Source organism: Vicugna pacos, chromosome 9 (genome assembly GCF_048564905.1).
Source record: "Vicugna pacos chromosome 9, VicPac4, whole genome shotgun sequence".
In the NCBI taxonomy this organism is placed as follows: Eukaryota; Metazoa; Chordata; class Mammalia; order Artiodactyla; family Camelidae; genus Vicugna; species Vicugna pacos.
The window spans coordinates 24,852,847-24,866,458 of record NC_132995.1 but is presented as its reverse complement, the minus strand read 5'-3'; the positions used below and the strand labels follow the sequence as shown (position 1 = coordinate 24,866,458).

At 42.9% G+C, this 13,612-nt stretch overlaps 1 protein-coding gene across 1 annotated transcript in view; it reads left to right on the top strand.

Annotated features, from left to right (window-relative positions):
* Positions 1-13,612, top strand: part of MYLK3 (myosin light chain kinase 3) — a 29,092-nt gene that overhangs the window by 14,660 nt on the left and 820 nt on the right. Inside the window, exons 8-12 of the mRNA XM_006207871.4 lie at positions 584-725; positions 4,599-4,669; positions 10,994-11,122; positions 12,284-12,436; positions 13,341-13,473. Coding sequence (XP_006207933.1) covers positions 584-725; positions 4,599-4,669; positions 10,994-11,122; positions 12,284-12,436; positions 13,341-13,473 — 628 coding nt within the window. The remainder of the gene's footprint in view (positions 1-583; positions 726-4,598; positions 4,670-10,993; positions 11,123-12,283; positions 12,437-13,340; positions 13,474-13,612) is intronic.

The window sequence follows — 13,612 nt, the reverse complement described above, 5'->3', positions numbered from 1 at the left end:
GGAGCTCATAGTAACTCACCTTTGCAGACAGGGCAGCCAGTCTCCCACTTGCTACAGTCCCCACCGCTTCCAACGACCCATGACACGGAGGCCGAGGGCTCAGGGGACGTTTATTATTGTGCTTGTGTTGCTCTTTCCTTCTGGTAGGACTGAGGAGAGGGAAACATTCGTCATGTCATTTTTCTATCAAAAGTGGGAAAACAAAAGTTAGATTAAGGGCTGTGAGTTTCAGGAAAACTTTTGTCTCATATCTGGTCTGATCTGTCCACTTAGGGTTCTTGCCATGTAGGAACTGACTGTTTCCTGTAGGCCAATGGGTTACAACCTAGGCCTAGGGTCTCTGGAGTGAGAACTGGGAGTGAGCCTGGATGATCAACCCTGCAGACAAGCCCCAGCCTCCCTCCCATTTGGCCCATCTCTTCTTTTTTACCACCCACACTCTGAACTGGGGATGGGGCCGAGCAAAGGCCCCCATAAAACCCCAGTTGGCAGTGGTGCCTGCGGGCTCATGTGGCGATAAGAGTGGACGAGCCCTCCGGGAGTCTTGCTCAGCCGGCGCCTGCCTCTCCCTTTGCCCTGGCAGTGTGAATGGGGGTGAACTCTTCGACCGGATCACGGAAGAGAAATACAACCTGACGGAACTGGATGTGGTCTTGTTCACCAAGCAGATCTGCGAGGGCGTGCATTACCTCCATCAGCACTACGTCCTGCACTTGGACCTCAAGGTCAGGCTACGCCCTGGGCATGTGGTGGGTGGGCCCCAGGTTCCCAGACTCTGCTGCTCCCTCATCTTTGAGAGCTCTGTCAGCAGACAGTCCTGGCTTCCTTTCCCGGCCCTGCCATTTCCTCACTCTGGGGTCTTGGGCCGGCAAGTCTCAGCCTCAGTTCTTCAATCTGTAAAATGTGGATAATATGTACCTCGTTAAGTGTTATTTGAAAATCAGATGATACAATCACCTTTTTTTCTATAAAAATATCTTTAAGATTAGTTTTTTAAAAATTAAAATAGGAAGATATGCATGTGGCAACAAATACAGATAATGAAGAAATGTATAAAATGTGCAGTGAAAGTTCTTCCCCCTCAGTCTCTATGCTGAGAGGTCTTCTGTACTAACAAAATTTGACATGACACACGGTCAGTCACACACAAAGGGGATTGTACTGTGCATCTTGTTTTTAAATTTGCCTTTTTTAGTTAATGCTACAGTGTAGACACTTTTTCTTATTCTCTTTAAGGGCCATACGATATTCTATTGACTGAATGCAATACACTTTCTTTTGTCTACTTGACAAAAAGTAAGCACTTGATACGTGGTGGCCATTCTTTTTCTTTTTTTTTTTTCACATGTGTTTATTTCTGGAATGTCTATTCTGTTCCATTGATCTGTGTGTCTGTTTTTATGCCAATACCATCCTATTTTGATGACTATGATGCCTCCAGCTTTATTCTTCTTTCTTAAGATTGCTTTGGTTTTTCGGGTTCTTTTGTGGTTCCATACAAAGTTTAGATTGCTTGTTCTGTTTTGTTGAAAAATGCCATTGGAATTTTGATAGGGATTGCATTAATTCAGTACATTGCTTTGGGTAGTAAGACATTTTAACAATATCAATTCTTCCAATCCATGGGCAAGGACTGTCTTTCAATTTGTTTATGTCTTCTTTAATTTCTTTCATCAATGTCTTAGTTTTCAGTGTATTGATCTTTCATCAGCTTGGTTAAATTTTCTCCTAAGTATTTTTTTTTTTTGATCAATTGTAAATTTCTCTTTCTGAGAATTTCTTGTTAGTGTATAGAAATGGAATTGATTTTGCATATTGCTTTTGTATTCTGAAAAATCTACTGAATTTATTTATAAGTTCTAACAGCTTTTTGGTGGAGTCTTTAGAGTTTTCTATATATATCATGTCATCTGCAAATAGTGACAGTTTTACTTCTTTCTTTCTGATTTGGATGGCTTTTACTTCTTTATTTTGCCTAATTACTCTGGCTAGGATTTCCAGTACTATGTTGAATAAAAATGGCAAGAGTGGGCATCCTTGTCTTATTCCTTATCTTAGAGGAAAAGCTCCCAGTTTTTCACTATTGAGTATGTTATCTGTCGACTTGTCATATACAACCTTTATTATGTTAAGGTACATTCTCTCTATAACCAGTTTGTTGACAGTTTTTATTATGAAATAGGTGTTGAACTTTGTTAAGTGCCTTGTCTGCATCTACTGAGGTGATCATGATTTTTATTTTCATTTTGTTAATGTGATGTGTCACACTGATTGATTTGCATATGTTGAACCATCTTTTCATCCCTAGAATAAATCGCATTTGATCATGGTGTATAATCCATTTTATATATTGTTTAATTTGGTTTGTTAATACTTTGTTGAGGATTTTTACATCTATGTTTGTCAGGGATATTGGCTTGTAATTTTCCTTTCTTATAATGTCCTTGTAATGTCCTTGTCTAGTTTTGGTTATCAGGGTAATGCTGGCCTTGTAAAATGAGTTTGGAAGTGTTCCCTTCCCTTCTACTTTTTGGAAGAGTTTAAGAAGGATTGGTACTAATTCCTCTTTAAATGATTGATAGAATTCACTAGTGAAGCCAATATAGTAGCCACTAGCCACATGTGACAATTAAGCACTTGAAATAAGGCTAGTGTGACTGAGGAAATTAATTTTAAATTTTATTACTTTTAATTAATTTAAATTTAAAAACTTAAACTTGATTATTAGAAAACATTTAAGTACATTTGGAACAAATTCAAAATGTGAATTTACTTTTCAAATGTATACATTTCATGAAATGTAAATACAATATTCATGAAATCTAAATACATCTAAAATGTTTCTGATGAAAATTTTGTATCTGAATTGATGTGTGCTATGAATGTAAAATTCACACTGGCCTTCAAAGACAGTATGATAAAAATAATGAAAAATATCTCATTGATATTTGTTATTTTGATAATCTATGGAAATGATGGTATTTTTTATATATTGGGTTAAATAAAATTATTATAAAAATTAAGTTAAACATTGTACTTGAGGTTCTAATCAGGGCAATTAGGCAAGAAAAAGAATAAAAAGCATCCAGATCGAAAAGGAAGAAGTAAAACTCTATTCACAGGTGATGTGATTTTGTGTATAGAAATTCCCAAGGAGGGTGGGGAGGAAACAGAACTAATAAATGAGTTCAGCAAGGTTGCAGGATGTAAGACAAATATATAAAAATCAGTTGCATTTCTACACAGTCACAATCAACAACCTGTAAATAAAATTAAGAAGCAGTTTTATTTACAATAGCTTCAAAAGGAATGAATTTAACCAAAGATTTGTAAACCTTATACTCTGAAAACTATAAAACATTGTTGCAAGAAATGTTCTAAAATTAGTCAGTGGTAAACTTTCTACTGAAAACCACTGAGTTGTATACTTCAAAATAGTGAATTTTATTATTTCATTATTATTTATGTTTATTATTTATATTTCAATAATGTTGTTATAAAAATTAAGTTCACCTATAATGTGGCTTACATCATATTTCTACTGGACAGTGGTATTCTAGCCCTTGTAAAGAAGACATGGAGATTTTTAATCATCGTTCTCCTGTATCTATCTGAGAAATTTCATAATCCCATTGTAAATAGCAATAAAACCCTCTTTTGGGAGAAACAGTACCTGACATTTTCTTCCAGCTGTAAGGTTTTTAATGCATATTATGTCATTTGGTCCTTATACCTTCCCAGGAGGAAGGCAGGAAGAGGTTATTATTCCCATTTTACAGATGGAGACACTAAGATTTCAGGGATGGAAAAGTACTCACCCTCGGTAATCGACTCTTGGAACTCAGACACCGGACTCAGTTCTCCAGGTCCTTTATACCATAAGCTCTCCATCTGCCCTCAACCCTTACCCATCCAAATTTGTTTGACACAAGTGACAAGAGTCATTCCAGTCTCCCTCAGGACCTCAGAGCTGATCTGAAAGACTTAGAGAAGTGTGTCAAGACTACCACCTTTATCCCATGGGTCACAGCTGTCACCAAAAAATGGCAGGTTGGGACATTTGGCAGTTTTGATCTCCTTGACCAGACTACTGGAGGTTTGGTCCCACCCCTGAGATTCTGATGTCAGGGTTGGGGCCTGGGCACTGAGACTTTTGAGAGCTCCCCTGATGATTCTTGTGTGTAGCCAGGGTTTGGAACCATCACCGCAAGTCTGTGGTTTCAAATCTGCATCCCAGAAGGTGTCATGTTTGACTCACACATGATGAATGCATGTTTAGATTGGATTTATTGTCAATATTTAAAAGCATGGAATTTTTACTTAAACCTGGATATCCAGCTTCTTCGGAGGGCTGAGGAACTCTGGCAACTGGGCCTGTATCCCTGTGTAGTACCAAATGGCTGGGGCTGAGAAGTGGCTACCCCTTTACACGGCTGGGGTGGGGCCCCCCACGTCCCCTCAGTTCACACCACTCTTTATTGCTGCCCGGTAGGGCTTTCTGTTCGAGGCTGGGAAACAGGCCTATTGACAAGTAAGTGTGGGAGCTCAGACCTTCTTAGCTGTTGACTGAGCTAAGCAAACATCTCTTTCTTTCCCAGCCGGAGAATATACTGTGTGTCAATCAGACAGGACACCAAATCAAGATCATTGACTTCGGGCTGGCCAGAAGGTAAGGGCGTTATGTTTTGGCACATTGACAGAATTCCTTGGGGACTCCTGGAGGCTCTCCTGGGCATGGTCACCTTAAAGGTCAGCCAAGTTTTAGTTATAGGACTGACATGAGAAAGCTCTCTCATGAAGACTGTGTAGACAGTCCTTGTTACTACTGTGGGGGCGGGGCCGGCTTTGTGCTGGAGGTCCTGCTTCTGCTTCAAAGGTTGTGGGACTGACTGCACTTCAAACCACCCGTGAGAGCAGAGAGGAGAGTGACAGTTAAGTGGGGGTCACTGAATGGGGGTGCTGAACAGCTCATTCTGTTCATTCCCCAGGCCTCCTGGGGCCGGGATGTAGTGAGCTGTGTGATGCATCATGACCAACCCTGCCCCCTAGAAAGTGACTAGGTAAAACAGGGAAGAGCGTTTGTGACAGTTTAGGGTGATGCCTCGGGTAAGTGGTCCTGGGCACTCATGGCTGGGTTAGAGCTTGGTAAAATGCCCACATAATGCAGTTACGAAGTTTATATGAGATAATGCATCAGCAGTGCAGACCTATGAGGTGGTTAGGTTATCAAGTTTCAATGCATAAACTGAGCATCATATGTAATTTTAGAAACATTAAAGTTCCATAAAATGTCTAAAGCCTGGTGAAGTATAGGTAGTTTTACTCTTTGATCCTGTCCAGTCTCATATGTGGTAAACATAGGGCTTCTATGGGGCTCTTGCCTGTGGTGTGCACACCCAGAGGCCATAGCAGACCCTTGGCATTGGGGAGGGCTGTCCTGCAAATCTTCAGGCATCCACATCTATAAATATGGCAATAAATATATGTCCATTCTCCAGGATTCCTCCAGAATCTTATTTCTACCAAGAATGACATTTCCCTGAGGATCACATATTTTCTAGGTAGGTCTTCACACCACAGCTAAATTTCCAAGTCTTCAACTTTTCTCTTACTCTGATGGTTGTTTTCCACAAAGAAGTTGTTTTGGACACTTTTTGAGCCTTGCAGCTCTTCCACTCCACCCACAAGGGGAAGAAAGGACAGTCTTGTCCCTGTGGACACAGAGCTGCTTGCCTGAGCTCAGCCTCTGGTGTCCAGCGCCTGCCTCCCGGAGGTGGCATCAAACCACAATGGTGGTCTTCCTAAGTCTCGCCTCTTTGAGGTGTAAAGATGCATTTTCAGAGCCCCACTTGATGGATGGGAGGCCAAATATGATGTCATTAGAGTAACAGCAGAAGTTCATATTATCCCACTGTACCTGCAGGATCCCATTAACACAGTGTACCATATTTCATGAACAATGCCAAATCCCCTGACTCAGATGCTTAAAAATCACATTCGATCCATAATGTAAAAAAATTGCTTAATATTTTCCCAAATACTAGCTAAAATTGGGATGCATCCTATACACTTGCATGTCTTATACCCTAGAGCCATGTTTTTCAACCTGTTTTTTATGTCACTGTCTGCCCTCCAAAGGCCTTTTTAACCATCTTTCCTAATCTCCTGGCCCCCTCCTCATGGAATTTAATACTCAGATGTACTGAGTATCTGTTTAAGTACTGTGGCCTTTTGGAGAGCCACACACCGTTATAATAGCTAAGACTTTTTTGTCCTTTCCCCAAGAATCACTTCACCCACTGTGGGGCAATATTGTGTTCCTTGAGAATGCACACACCAGTGTATGCAGTATCCTCCCAAATGCCAGGTGACCAGTTGCCAAATGAGTATTTACAGTGACACACTATAAATTCAAAGCAAGAAGTAAACTGAGGCTCCTGGAGTCTGGGAAGGCTTCTCTGAGCAGCCAGAAGAGAAGGATGGACAGGGTTTTGTTACCTGCAGGCAGCAGTATGTGGTAAATGTTTGGCAACCAGCTGCGGCAGGGCGTGAGAGGAGGTGTGGTTGATATGTAACCTTTGCTAAGCTGGGTCAATTTCAAGCTACTAACTTGATGCCACTGAATGCTGAGTTGGGAGGAGATGCACGATTGGCTTTCGTGCACCTGCCAGAACCGGCTTCAGCATGGAGGGGAGGCAGGAGGGAGAGTGTGAGTTACAGGCTGGCACCAGGATGCGCACTGCACATGAGCAGGCTGGTCTGGGGGAAGGCGGGAGCTGTGGGTGAGGAGTCCTGAAGAGGGAGGCTCAGAGGTCGGAACGTTATCCTGTAGGCCACTGAGCCTTAGCTGGTGGGGAGGTGAAAAGGGCTTTAGGCCAATTCACCAAAAATCAGTTACCAGAATCTATGCCCAAACTCTCAGACAATCCATCCAAGACTCAGATAAACTTGTTCATCTGGTCAAGGGCATTAAGGACAGTATTTCTGCCAGCAGGACCAGAGGTAGAGAGAGGGCAAGTTCAAGAAAATAAACACAGGAAACTATGCTTAAGAGAAAGCCACCCATGAGAAAACTGCTGGGCACTGGAGAAGTGCAGGTGTCTGAAAATGTGATAACTTGGGAAACTGCCCTCAGTGGGGCTGGGCTGGCAGACTCGCAAGTTCCAGCTGTAAAATGAAAGAAAAACATCAAAAAACATCCTCAGTGGTCTGGCAAACTGGTCATTCAGCAGAAGGATTGTTTGTAAAATTGACTTTTGCCAAATTGCCTGGGAAGTGTGCTCTTCTAAGAGGCAGGATCTGTGGGGGGAACATACAGGTTGAGAGAGCATATTTTATACTTCAGAATAATCAAATGTTTGTAAAGAGGGAGAAAATGACAAATTATCCCCATAATACAATCTATAGAAAGTACAGTTGTATTTCTGGGTGAGGCTATGAGAAGGTGCTGAGACGTTTAGGAGAGCGGGGGGCATAACAAATCTTCAGAGGCTCTGACATGCAGCAAGAGGGACGAGTGTTACACCAGGCTGGGTGGTGAGAGCCACCAATGGGTCTCACTAGGGACATGTCAAGGGGTCGAGGGTGGTGACAGGATGGGAAGTATCTTGTGTTGGCTTGATCTCCAAAATGTTGGGTGCAGGGATGAGCCTCCTGCCTCCCAGTCCAGTGCTCAGATTGGAATCCAAGCCCATTTCATCAGATCTTTTAGCAGAGCAAGGAGGTGCCTACCCCAAACCCTACGAGGCTCCAACTTCACATGTGGCTTTATGATCACAGAGGGCCTTGTGCTAGGAATCTGGAGAGGGAGTCTGGTGGGTATTTTGACAACAGCTTTGGGGTGGGTGTATTAGTTAACAATTTCCACAACTGTATAACAGATCACCCCAAAATGTGACTTAAAACTATATTTATTCTCATCCACACATTTTTGAGTTAGCTGGGGAAGCAGCCTGCTGGACCCAACTCATATTAGCTCATAATAAGGAATCTTGTAAGCTAGTTGTTAAACATGGCCATTATTAAAAACTAAATTGTATTAGCTCACAATTTAAAAATTATATTAAAAACAAAGACATCACATTTAAAAAAATATCACTTCCTAATTATTTTACTACATTTCACTATTACTTATGCTCATGAGGTTATTTATACCTATTGTTACCTGTATGGTGGGAAGACTAGAATGGTGTGCCAATCTCTTCCCAACTCTTCATCCAGTGACATCATGATGGTACTTTGAAATCAGACACGGTGAGATCAGTACTTATACCACAGACATTAGCAAATGCTACAAATCGGGACTTTTAAAGAAATCAGATAGCTGATTGTTAAACTTTTACCTACACATTTCTGGTTGGGAGTCACTGATCTAGGCTGAGTTGAGCTGGGCTGGGATCTAAGATGCAGGGCAGTGAGGACAGGTGTGCTCCAGGTGTGTGTCATCCTCCTCTCATGGTGATAGCAGAGGAGCAGGAGGGCATGCCTAGCTTGGAGTTGGCCCATTGTCACTTCCACTCACATTCCACTGGCCAAAGCATCTCACATGGCTAAGCCCAGCATTGTGGGATGGGGCAATATATGCCATCTCTAGTGGAAGGAACTACAGAGTCACATGACACAGGATGTGGATACAGAGCAGATGAAGCTGGGGAAACAAGAATGCACCCTGGGAAAGGATGTCCAGGGGCTGAGAGCCTGGGTTTTTCTCCTCAAGGGGAAGGCTCTTCCTCTCTGTTTGGCTCCTTGACCCTGAGACTTGGGTCAGCTGCCAGTGCAGGGGAGAAGCAGGCTGCCAGAGGAAGATTCTCACTCTCCTCCTCTCCCTGTTTTCCTGCCACAACATGGCCCTAAGGTGATCTTTGTTACTCTCTCGCTGAATGGATGTAGGCTGTGTTGGCTTGAGATCTGCACTTGCCCGACTCAGAAAATTTGGAAGAGAGGAGATATACTTTGAAAACTCACTTCCCTGATTTAAGAGAATCAGAGCACATTGGCAGAATACTTATTTTATTCTTCTCTATTTCTCAATTGCCTCATCTGTAAAATGGGGACAGTGATCTCACCAACTTCATGGGGCTGTTGTGAGGATGAAGTTTACATAAATAAAACTTTTAGCATGATATCTGGCAAATAGAACATGCCAATTAATTTTAAAATGAAAACCTCATTTTTTTAGAACAGTTATAGGTTCACATCAAAATTGGGGAGGAAGGAACAGAGATTTCCCACTTATCTCCTGTCCTCATACATGCAAAGCCTCCCCATTATCAACATTGATAAGCCTACATTGACACATCAGAGTCACCCAAAGTCCATAGTTTACATTAAGGTTCACTCTTGGTGGTATACATTCTGTGGGTTTGGACAGATGTGTAACGACTGTATTCATCATTATATTGTCACCCAGAGTATCTTCACTGCCCTAAAAACCCTCTGTGCTTCACCCTTTCTCTCTCCCTCCTCTCTAACCCTTGGCAACCACCAATCTTTTCAGTCTCTCCATAGTTTTGCCTTTTCCAGAAGATCATATACTTGGAATCACAGTATGTAGCCTTTTCAGACTGGATTATTTCAGTTAACAATATGCTTTTAAAGTTGTTCTTCCATGTCTTTTCATGGCTTGATAGTTCATTTATTTTTAGTGTTGAATACTGTTCCACTGTCGGGCTGTCCCACACTTTATTTATCCACTCACCCACTGAAGGACATCTTTGTTGCTGCACATTAAATTTTAGTGAGAGATTTTCTTCTTTTTCAAAAGTGAGTCTAAAAATTAACTTTCGCCTACCCCCTTCCCGTTCAGCCATGAGCTCTCTTTCTAGCTGTCCTTAAACTTCATGTCCAGGATGCTTTCTCTAGTTCTTTTTCTTTTTGTAATTATACATAAGACACGTAACATAAAATTTAACATGCTAGCAATTTTTTAAATTAGTTCAGCAGTGTTTAATTACACATTGTTCACATTGTTGTGCAACCAATCTCCAGAGCTCTTTTCAGCTTGTAAAACTGAAATTCCTACCCACTAAACAACTACTCCTCAATTTCCTCCTGCCTCCAGCCCCAGGAAAGCATCATCCTACTTTCTGTCTCTGAATTGACTACTCTGGGAACCTCATATAAGTGGAATCCTACAGTATTTTTCTTTCTGTGACTGGCTCATTTCTCTTATCATAATGTCCTCGAGATTCATCCATATTGTAGCAGGTGTCAGAATTTCCTTCTTTTTAAGGCGGAATGATATTCCATTGTGTGTATATTCCATATTTTGTTTATCCATTAATCTGTGGATGGATACTTGGGTTGCTTCCACCTTTTTGCTCTTATGAGTAATGCTGCTTTGAACATGGGTGTATAAATGTCTCTTCAAGACTTGGCTATCAATTCTTTTGGATATATACCCAGAAGTAGGGTTGCTGGATCATATGGTAGTTCTTTTAAAATTTTTATGAAGGCCTGTCATATTGTTTTCCATAGCAGCTGCACCATTTTACATTCCCAACAACAAGGGTTTCAATTTTTTCACATCCTAGCCAACACTTGTTAATTTTTGTTTTTTTCTGATGGTGTGAGGTGATCTCTCATTGTGGTTTTGATTTGCATGTCCCTGATGCTCAGTGATGTTGAGCATTTTGCCTTTCTGTAACTCATACCATCTTCCCTCTAACCACATTGTATGATAGAGCAGTCCTCTACACAAGGTTTGTCTCTGCTCATTTGTGTGGCTGCAGGCCAAATAAAATAGATTGATCTTCCCTCCTTTTCAGATTGTAAATACCTAGAGGAGGAGGAGGATTGTCATTTTCTTGTTCTCCCCAGTGACTTAATCTGCATTTAGGGTCTGGGGGCGTGATGCTTTCCCAGTAAGCCACGTGTGGTAAGAAACGAGGTCCAGACAATAAGGCTGACAGGAAGAGTTGGGGAGGAATTAGCCTGGCAGCCACATCTTCTCCCAGAACTCACTCCCACTATCCTCTGCACCCCCTCCTCACAGATACAAGCCTCGGGAGAAGCTGAAGGTGAACTTCGGCACTCCTGAGTTCCTGGCCCCGGAAGTCGTCAATTATGAGTTTGTCTCGTTCCCCACAGACATGTGGAGCGTGGGAGTCATCACCTACATGCTGTGAGTGCCCGGGGGCCTGGCTCCCCAGTGGGGATGGGGGCCATGTGTCTTGGTTTGGGTATCCTTAGGTGCAGCAAAAATTTGAGTGCATGAAGTTTATTGGCGAGGTGTTCCTGGGAAACCCCAGAGGACCAGGGAAGTGAAATGCGGAAGGCAGGCAGCCAGTAAAGTGTGTGTTGTAGAGCCAGTAACCACTGTGGGCATGTGGCGCTTAATTCTGCGTGGAATCTGGGGTCCGCTGAGGGACACCCCCTCAGGAGTTATTTTAGCTGAGGGGTGAGGGGGCTGGGGTATTTATACTGACTCTAATCAGTTGTTGCCAGTGGGCTGGTCCCAGGGGTATTAATTTCCTGAAACTTCTGGGTGTATAAATCAGCTTCCACTGGAAAAAAAACCCCTCCAGCAAAGAAATGCAGATGTGGGGCTAGAGTGCTGTGAAGCGGTAAGAAGGGGGGCGTCGGGGCGGGGCACCCGCTGCTGCCCTCTAACCTTGTCCCTCCCTGTTTTCTGTGTGTGAGGAGGCAGAGTTAGGACGGGCTGAGAGGCGATCTGTGCACAGACTTAAAGTCCTCCCCTTCCTCTCCCACCGTGGACTTCCCTCAGCTACTTCATCGGAGGCCCAACAAAACCATGCTTTACTCCCAGTCTTACCATCACGGTGTCACTGTTTCCCCACGCTTTGTAGGTGTGCTGCACCAGGCGGGGAAATTTGTGACCTGAGTCTAGCCAGTTAAGTTGTCCTGTCTCTCCACTCTCCTCTAGAGGAGCCTAATAAAGCCAGTTTTCCTTTGGGCCCTGAGGCCTGGGTCGTATCTAAAGGAGCCTGGATAATCTCAGGGACATGCCGAGCTATTTTTAGAATAAGTCAAATGTACCTGATAAATGGACTTATTGGGTTGGGCCCCAATTTCCTCTTATGTCACAGTAAGGGGAATACAGTGACTGTGACAGGGGATTTATTCCAGCACTCTTCCTGCCTTCAGTTTTTGGGTCCTTCCACTTCCTCCCATTACTGAGCACACTGGACTGTCTCCTATGGAGAAGCAATGAAGATGCTTTTCTCTCGAACCCTCTAGGTTCTGGTTAGTTCTGCTCGACCTTGTCGATGTGTGTCGACAGGTGTGGCTTCCACACACTGACGGTCCTTTCTCTCCTCTGTAGACTCAGTGGTTTGTCCCCGTTTCTAGGGGAAACAGATGCCGAGACGATGAATTTCATTGTGAACTGTAGCTGGGATTTTGATGCCGACACCTTTGAAGGGCTGTCGGAGGAGGCCAAGGACTTTGTCTCCCGGTTGCTGGTCAAAGAGAAGAGGTACCGTTTATTGCTTGTCACCCACGATCCGTGTTGATCTGGGTGCAGGCCGCTGTGGGCAGCGCTGCTGAAGCTAATGGTCTTTTCTTCCTGTGGACAGGCTCTGTCCAGGACTTCTCAGTCTGCTACTTCTTTGGGGGAAAACAATATAATGAGGGAAAGGGACAAAGGAAATCAATTAAAAAACAGCGAGGAGCGTAAAATCTGGACAGAGTTTTAGAAAGGACCATATGTGCAAATTAGGCCTGTTTCCAAGTCATCACTCTTAACAGGCTAATGTTGAAAAAGAGTTGAGATATGCAGCTGTTACTCCCTAGAAAAAAGGGCAGAAAACCCTATTTCTTGGCAATGAGGACCTACTTAGCTTTCAGCAGCTGTACCAAGGTCATGGGTGGGGCCGTTGAGTTTTCCTATATTCAGACATTTGGGAGTGACTGGGCCCTGACGCAGCTCTGGGTTCCCTGGCCTTGACTGTTTTGTTTCTTCTTGATTGTGAAAAGTTAAATGAAAGGAGAAATATTTCTAATTCAGATGAACAGGTTGACATTATTCTTTGGAAGGAGATATAAGCTTCTTTCAAATCTCATGTTCTTTTATTTCTTAAGAGCGATTCCAGGCACAGCTGGCCTGCCCCACTCCCGGCTCTCCCTGGGAGGTGGTGATTAATCACTGGGATCCATCCGTCCCTCTACAGAGGGCAGGGAACGTTTGGCTGACGGCCTTCTTCCACTTGTAAGGATGGGCATTTTAGATAGGAGGAGGTCTTTTTTTAGTACGCGGCATGAATCTGCCTAAATGATGAATCTGTTCCACTGACTCAGCTTCCTACCCAATTGAACAAATTTGGGGGAAACCAGAAAAGGCAACCCCAACTAAAAGTCTTAACTGCTGTTTGATCTCGCAGCTGCAGAATGAGTGCCACACAGTGCCTGAAACACGAGTGGTTGAATAATTTGCCTGCCAAAGCTTCAAAATCGAAAGTTCGCCTCAAATCCCAACTATTGCTGCAGAAATACATGGCTCAAAGGAAGTGGAAGGTATTTGTTTTTCTTTTAGTAATGTGTTTCGAAAGAAGGACATTTGTCTTCTCAAAATTTACTTTGAAAGAAGTGTACTAAGTTTTTACTTACATTTTGATTCTAAGTTGAAAAATTATTTAGGGGGAAAATTTTCTCA